The 8322-nt window shown below is 45.3% G+C and overlaps 1 protein-coding gene across 1 annotated transcript in view; it reads left to right on the top strand.

The window, feature by feature from the left end:
* The first annotated feature begins 4418 nt into the window (after nt 1–4418).
* cacnb2b (calcium channel, voltage-dependent, beta 2b) overlaps nt 4419–8322 on the top strand; it is a 30771-nt gene continuing 26867 nt past the window's right edge. The window contains exon 1 of the mRNA XM_068568802.1: nt 4419–4470. Within this exon, the coding sequence (XP_068424903.1) occupies nt 4423–4470 (48 nt within the window). The 5' untranslated portion in view covers nt 4419–4422. The remainder of the gene's footprint in view (nt 4471–8322) is intronic.

Here is an 8322-nt window from a genome sequence, read left to right as displayed (position 1 = left end):
GGAGGAGTGGAACCATCTGTGGTTAATGGAGGATCTGCTTTGATTGTACAGTCGCTGTGTTTATGTGCTGGTGATCAAGAGCAACGTGCTTTGAATTGTAACGGCTGCAAATGTATCATGTATCATTCTGGATTTGTATTATTTTTTTGTATGTGTATGTTGGAGTGTGCAGTAGCCAGCTGTCATTTTTCTGTCACATATTTGAATCTAAATGTATTTATTGATACATCATTTCATGTTTATCTGCTTGTTTTTTTGTATCTGTACATTTGTTACCATCCTGCAAAAAGTGATGAAAACAAAACCATTTCAAACAACCATAACTATGTTGAATAAATATCCTTTGTTTTAACGCAGGTGTAAACATTTTGACAACATTTTCATGTCAGCAATGGGTCAAATAACAGAATATTTTAATCAACCTTCAATCAGCTTGTATAAATGAATATGATGTTTTTCATATTAATATAAATAATTGCTCTTTAAGTTATTTCTGATTAATTCATATTATTATTAGTTCAAACACAACAGCTTTCACATCCTGACATAAAAATGCAAATATATCTCATGTTCTACATGAGCCTAAAAGCATTCATGTTTTTATTCCAGGTGAGTTTTAATTTTGTAACTTGTGAACACAATAAATGTACCTTGTGTTTAGTGCATGTAGAAATGAGTATTCACAATCTAAACACAAATATCAACATCATTCAAATTGCCACCACGTCGCTCGTTAGAATATTGAAAGTTTACAACTGACAAAGTTTATGGAAAACGTAACAAAAATGCTCCGTCCGATTATAAATGATTGTCCCAACACTTTGTTTCATCAGCTGCCCACTCAAGTCAGCTCAGAGTCCTGGGCCGCGTACCCAGCCATGGACGCTGTCTTCCTGGACGACACCACCATATGTATCCCTGCAGGATACATATATATCTTCACAGGATGAAGAAGACCTCACAGAATGACATTGTATTGATTTTCGGGAACGTTCCCCAGAACATGGCATGAAATTCCACTTGTATAGCATCATCTGCTATCGTTATGGTTTTCCACTGATTTATTGAGCTTTTTACTGTAATCTGTGGATGTGGTAAGAGATCAATACTCGTTACTCCTCTCAGCCACTACCAATCCGGTGTTTGCCCGTCTGATGGATGAGCCAGAGCTTCAGGTCAAAATGTTTAAAGGAATTTCCAAATCGGTGGCTGCTCTCTTTAAAAAATACCCCAAAAAATAAATGGAAAACATGAAGGGATTTGAAAAACAACAGCGAATGTCTCTGTTTCTATTGGATTTCTATTGTCTCCCTAATTTGGAAGATTTGCTAAATGCATTATTAATGATAAAATGGTACAAGGCCAGTGACGGGAGACTAGACAATCACACCAGAGCTGAATGAAAATTAAAATGAACTTCTCTTCATTTTCCACAGCCAGCATCATCCTCCCACTTAATAATTCATACTGTAATCTGCAAGACAGCATTAGTGCGTATTGCCTTATTACGGTCATTTTACAGTCCGGAGAGCACTTTTGTTATTCCCATGACAGAATAAATGCTCTGAATGATCAAAGAGAATATAATAAAGCTCTTTATCTGAGTCTGTAAGATACATGTTCAATTATAAAAGCTCTCTGAGGCGGAGGCTTTCATTTTCTTCTCCTCTTTTGTCTAACATAAATGTTTCATGCATGCTCAGAGAAGCTTTTAATTAATTCAGTTTTTAATATCCAAGATCCAAAAATCAGACATTTACTCCGTCTAATTTGATTGAATCAGATCAAAAATAAATGCAAAAAAAAAAAAAAATCGGAACTTTAGACTGATTGGCTCATCACGGCAAATCAACTAAAACAAAGACCTGTTTTTGATCAGCTGTCGATCAATCATTGCAGCTCTATTTATTTTAGCGTGGTACTCCACTTTGATCCATCTGAACAGCTATTGAATGGATCGCCATGAACTGTTGCGCAGACCTTCGTGACGAATCCAACTGAACTTGATGATTTCCCCAAATGTTTCCTCCACTGACCACGAGGCTCTCCACAACTGCAGACCCTTTTACAGTTTGTAAACGATGAGGATCAACCACCTCATGATGATGATTGTGAATGCAAGATATAACAATTTGATTTTCCGTAGCCGGGATCGATTAGTGAGCGGGTAGAATACAATCAGTGCTCTGATATTTAGTGGCTGGATGTACAGTATGTGACATGTGGAGAAGCTCAGCATACATGATATCTGTGGTCATGTGCCGAATGTTAAATGCCAAGATGTGGAGTCAGATTTTAGGCTGTATTGAGTTTTATTAAAGGCTACTATGATTGTGGTCCAGTGGTAGTCAACAGGTTTATCAGCTTGCAGCACATATACGCCGCCGGTGTTTCCGTTTCATGAGAAACCGTGTTAACTGGTGACTCAGCCGAATGCCTCGCGGTTGCCTTGTAGTGACAGTCTTCAAATACATTTGGAAAACACACTCATCTGTGTTTGTTATGTGCACCAATTATGATTGGCAGAAAACAAAAAGACATTTTGGGATCCCAAGCGGAGGAATCCTCTTGATTTCATTTTTCAGCAGACTTTCCGGACTAATGGATGGATTGCAATCCAATTAGTCACAGATACCCATTGTATTGACGTTTCATCATCATCATCATCACTTCGAACGTTTGATTATGCCATTTGGTTTATGACCTACCACTGCAAAACTAATGGCATTCCCATCAGCCTCAGCTGTTCTTTATGCTCATTGTAAGACAGTGTTAGCATGCTGATGTTAGCATGTTGGTCCATGTATGACTGTGCACAGGTAAATACTGAGAGATATACTGGGTACAGGTACTGTGCAGCAATACTCTCCGTCATGGTTTCCCTAAAAAGATTACCTTTAGTTAAAAAAAAAAACCTTTTTGACAGCCTCTCAGACGCTGTACTTTTAAAAAGTTGATTTGGAAACAGGTTGAATATTCTCATCGACTTTCTTCACTTCTGCCAAGAGGTTTTTGAAATCAATCATGGACAGAAATGAAAAGAGGGAATTTCTTTGCAGTGTGAAGCAGCAGTGGAAATGATCCCCTGTGCCTCCTCATCCCGCTCTCAAGGTAACATGAAAAACTACAGAGAGTGTGGCGACGGAGGGGAGAAATGACAAAACGTGAAGCAACAGTGGAGGGAGCAGACATTGTGTGGACTAAAAGATGAGGAGAGGGAGAAAGAGTAGGGGGGCGGGGGGGAGGGCGAGAGAGGACAGACAGAGTGATTGAGGAAGAAGAGGGGAGGGGAGACAGGGGGAGTGGCTGTTAGGAGGGGTGGAGGCTTTGTAAATCTGAGAGGCGAGGAGGCGCATTTGAATTCAGGCTGTGTGTCTTCTGCGCTAGCCGAATGTTACCTGCTCTAGCATGGCAACAGAGAGAGAGAGAGAGAGAGGCAGAGCGGTGAGTTCAGCTGCAGCCTCCACACACACACACACACACACACACACACACACACACACACACGCACACACTTGTACGCACACATGCATGCACAGTCACATCAGGAGTGCAAAGAGTGACTCAGGTAAGCAGGAAGGCTCCTGATGAGAGAAAACCCCTGAGAGAGGAAAGCGGCGAGGTGGAGTGAGAGACACTGGAGGAGGAGCTGAGAGCTGCGATTTTTGAGAAGGAAGAAAGAAGGGGAATCGCACAGAAACCGAAAATCTGGACTCCCAGTGTGGACTTACTGCACAAGGAAGGGACGGACTGGGATACAGGCAAGACGGATGTGGAGTGATGCGAGGGCTCTGATTGGATGAATCTGACAGACTAGAGAGCACTGAGACACACCCACAGAGAAGACAATTACATTTAGTTTTTGGAGCAAGATTATTCGGGGGGGGGCGAGAGGGGAGGGCTCAAAGTCGTGGCGAGGCTTTTTAGGGAGGTTTATCGATTGGGTGAGTCGGGACAGTGAGGGGCGAGGTGTGGTCGTGGGACGGTGGATAAAAGCAGGAGGACAGATGAACCACCTGTCCTTCTGACATGACGTGAGCACATCACGCACGTTGGCACCAGAAAGACAACGCGCACCTCAGACAGGTGCACGGGCCGGAGCACGGGACTCCAGATGCTACGAGACGTTCGCCGTCCGGATTCACCTGAACTCACCTGAGGATTGAGGACACCGCTCGTGAGAGGGACCAGCCGGCTGAAGCGCCAGGTGATCCTCCCCCTGAGGGACCCCGCGGACGCCAGAGAGACTTTCTCTTCTTCCAGGCGGCAATCAGGTGGACCACCTGGGCCATGAGGATCCGGTCTGTTCGCCTGGCCTGAGACGACCCGCCCCGGAGGCTCCATCGGCCTGTCCCCCAACTCCTGCCCCCTCCCCTCACCCACCTCCTCCACCCCTCCCCCCCCTCGCAACTGGATGTCTTGATGTATTGCTGTGGGCTGGGACACTGGCGGAGAGTGCAGTCCACCTATGTAAGTGACCATCGCAGCATGCTTTTGATCCCATAGCAACAGTGGAGCCCTGAGGCAGGGAGACGGGTCGATGCGTCTGTGCGTCTGTGTAGTCAGCAGTCACTTCCACAAACAACGCTGGCGATTCAGTCACATGTGTCGTCGGGGCGCCTTCTGCGTCTGCAGTGTGCAACCGTAACACGAGCGGCCGCGAGTGGGACTCTCACAACCTGTTATGCGCTCACTTCTCAGTGGCGGTCTTGGTGAGTTCTCCGCCCGGCTGCAGCTCGCTTAGGACAGACGCCGTCGTTGTCCGACGGCTCTCTGTATTGAGTACGAGACGTCGTGAAAATATAACCAAGGAGGCAATAACCTGTGTGTCATGGATTCACCTGAGGTTCCACCGTGAGGCAACAGTTTGATTTCAAGCAAAGATGAGGTGCGCGGCAGCTGCTTAGAAGAGCTGTTCCCCGCACATCTGTCCCGGCCGAGCTGTCTTGAGGAGCAGAGGAGCGAGGCGGGACAGACAGGTGCAGTTACCTCATGACAGGCCAGTTTTTACTGTCTTCTCAATGACAGAGAGGACGTCCACTCCTCTCCTCCACTTGCTTCTCTTCATTTCTTCTTGTCTTTCCACTTACTCCCTCTTCCTTTCCTTCCCGTCCTCCCCCTCCGGTCCACCAGTCCGTTCCATGCTTCGTCAGTACAGCCATTGTTGCTTTTTTCCCGTCACGTGTCTCCACAACCTCTGTTAAGTCCTGTTGCAGCTGATAACCATAGAGGCTCAGAGCTGTGCATTGTGTGATGGCGCTGACTGCGGAGGACCCTGTTGCGGCCACATTCCCACATGAAATAGGCTTACTGTCAGTCCCCAACACTGAATAGGCTGTCAGCGCAAAGCCTCGGAGATTATACATGCCGTTCTGCTGCGTGCAATGTGTGCCCACCTCAGCAACACGCCAGAAGAGAAACTTACAGAAAAGAGAGAGCCACTCACGGCTAAGAGCAGTGACACATCAAGAAGTCAGTTTAGCACCAGTACAAACTCTGGACCGGGCAAATGCATTTACATGTAAAGGAAAAAAGCGAAATCTAGATAATGTGTTGTTCTTGTGCACTGGGGCTTGAGAAGATGTTGATGAATGGTTAACGTGCTTCTGCCTAATGTGGTGCAAGTGCATTACTCATCAGTTAGTTTTACTCCATCTGCTGGCCTTTACAGTTTTCAATGATGTTGAAAAAAGATCAATGGAAATCACAACTTGGTTTATGACAGGGGTGCCTCCAAAGAAGAAAATACATTGTAATTAACAATCTATGTTTATTTTGTCAGACTTTTCTTTTATCTTTGCTTTTTAATTCTGGTCTTTGTAGTGAACACAACTCAAAAAAGGTTGAAACCCAGCAACAATAACACAACTTTCAACTTATCCAGCATACAATACCTTCCATTTAGAATTAAAAAAGGATTACCTTCAGTCTAAAGAGGAGTTTAAGACATGTTACTGCTCTCCGCTTTAGTTTCATGCCGTTCTCATGATGTCAGTGTCAGGACACGCTGCCCAACAGGTAAAACCTGTTCAACCCTAAATAAAAGTAAAGACATTGTCTCTTTTCATGTTTACTCATAGTATATAGTTACATCTTAGGCATGGTTGTTAAGCTTGTTTTTGTTCTGTTTGGTGAATTTGGTGTTAAATCTGAACGGTGCTTGTGTAGAGACACTGCAGCATGTTCTCAGAGCATGACCAGCATAGCCCGCTGACTTTTGTTTAATTTACAGGAAACACATTTAGCTCTTACCTCCAGGGTTTTTTTTTTATGGGGACACTTTTAGTTCCACATTTCATGTGCCGGATGCAGCATCGCTTGGATGTTTTGGACTGCAGAGGCAGTTGTGATTCCTCTCCTCCTGAAGCCGACTTCTGTCGAGGTGAATCTATGGACATTGATTATCACGCTGAATCAAAATCCTGTGGATTTGGTAAACACGCTGCGAGCTGTGGTCCGTATTGACTTTCCACACTCAACACTCACACCGCTATTTTCTACTTCGCTGGAGGCGATGGGATTGTAGATCCCAGATGAGTATCTGTGGAGGACCAAAAAAACTCTCCAGGGCTGCTCACTCTCACCGATTTATATATTTATTCTTCGAAATGCAGTTTAGAGAAGTAAAGGGGGTTACATGTTAGCTGCTGTCATTAGAGAATACCGTAATGGACTAGTTTCAAGTTATTTCATGTCACATGGACAACAATTGAAGAGAAGCAGGTGTTTGAAATGAAAAGTTTGGGTCTCAGGCTTCCTCTAAAAATGCTCATTAACATCTTTCCCTCCTAACTATAGACGGAGGCCATGTCCACACTTCTACGTTTCCATTTTGAAACGCGTGTCTTTTGCTATGTTGAGCTGAGAAAACGGAGGAGTTTGGAAAACGTTCCCGAGGACGGACGCATGTGAAAACCCTGTGTTTACAGTTCTGGTGTGGACGGTCGTAAACAGAGAAGTTTGGAAACGGAGACGTAAATACCCACGCCCGCTACTCGTTTGAGTCATAGCAGATACGAGTCCTTCCCGGCTCGCTGTTTCCACTTGCTTGAAAATATGTTACACTAATCTGATCACCTCTTGTCAGACATGAAATTGGTAAAGTATCAAATGAATGTTATGTCAGTCTTGTAAAGAGAGGTAATGAGTTATTCCCCGAAATGTTTAACCAGTCCTTTAAAAACACTACTTTTCTGTCCTTTGCTCCAGAGCTCCAAAGTCTTAAAACTGAGTTTGGTATTCGAGATTGGCAGATAGAGACATTCACCTGTATCTATTCTCTCAGTCCATCTCTGACAATCACCGTCATGGATTACGGTCCAAAAAGCGAGATGACACAAACACACAAATGTGCTTTTTTCAAATCTGTTTTGGGAACGTTACGGAGAAATATTGTGTGTTTCACAACAACCCACTCAATGTAACATGTTTTTTTTTCTCCTATAATCTCATGTTGAGGATCAGTAACCTGCCCTCCAATCTGTGTCTGCCTCGTGTACTGACTGGCCCTCTCCAGTCGTCTGTCCTCCTCCATCCTCACTCCCTCGCTCCCCATCCTGATATACTCACGATGCCGCCATCTCCCCGGCTCCACTCTCCTCGCCACATTCATCCCACCCTTCCTTTCCACTTCTCCTTTTCCATCCATCTCAATCTCTCCTCACCCAGATGTTAGGAGGGCAGGATTGGCCGTTTGCTGGCCCCAGCCTCCGGCATCATGGAGGAGGGGCATCTGCCAGATGTTTGGTTGCATATTCATACAGGGTTTATGAATCTGAAGAGAGCAGACGGCCTCTGAGAAGGAGCAGGAAGAGTAGGATCCAGGTGAACGACTGAAGAAAAACTTTTCTCCATGTTCTATTTCTGCCTCCGACGGGCACTTCTGGAGTTATCCTATCTGTGTTCCCTCTTCTCACTCCCACTCCTCCTCCTCCTCCTCCTCCTCGAGTCAGTTTTGGATCATGTTTAGCCGGGTGTGATTGGAGGGCGACGCTCCAGGCAGATGTAAATCTGGTGAGTGTTGTTGGCACGGGGGGCCAAGCGGTGGAGGACGTCAAATGAGAAGCTCGTCTCCGAGCGGGCTGCTGAAGGTGGACTTGAACCTGGGTGCGTGTGTTTGTGAGGACGCTGAGCGTTTCAGGAGCCGGGCCCTTGACCTCTCTGCCTGCGAGCCATGTCAAGAGCGCCCAAGAACAAAAATGTCTCGTGGGTGAGTACTGCCTCTCTGGCTGGCGGGTGGGGGGAGGAGACAGGGGATGGAGGGGGATTACAGGAGTTCAGTTCTAGTGGGGTTTTTTGAATTTGTTATCTTTGTATGTAAGT

Source organism: Clinocottus analis, unplaced genomic scaffold, assembly GCF_023055335.1.
Source record: "Clinocottus analis isolate CAN_PGR_092001 unplaced genomic scaffold, fCliAna1.0.p SCAF_11, whole genome shotgun sequence".
NCBI lineage: Eukaryota > Metazoa > Chordata > Actinopteri > Perciformes > Cottidae > Clinocottus > Clinocottus analis.
Note: the sequence above shows the minus strand (reverse complement) of the source record. Positions and strands in the feature narration are given on the sequence as shown.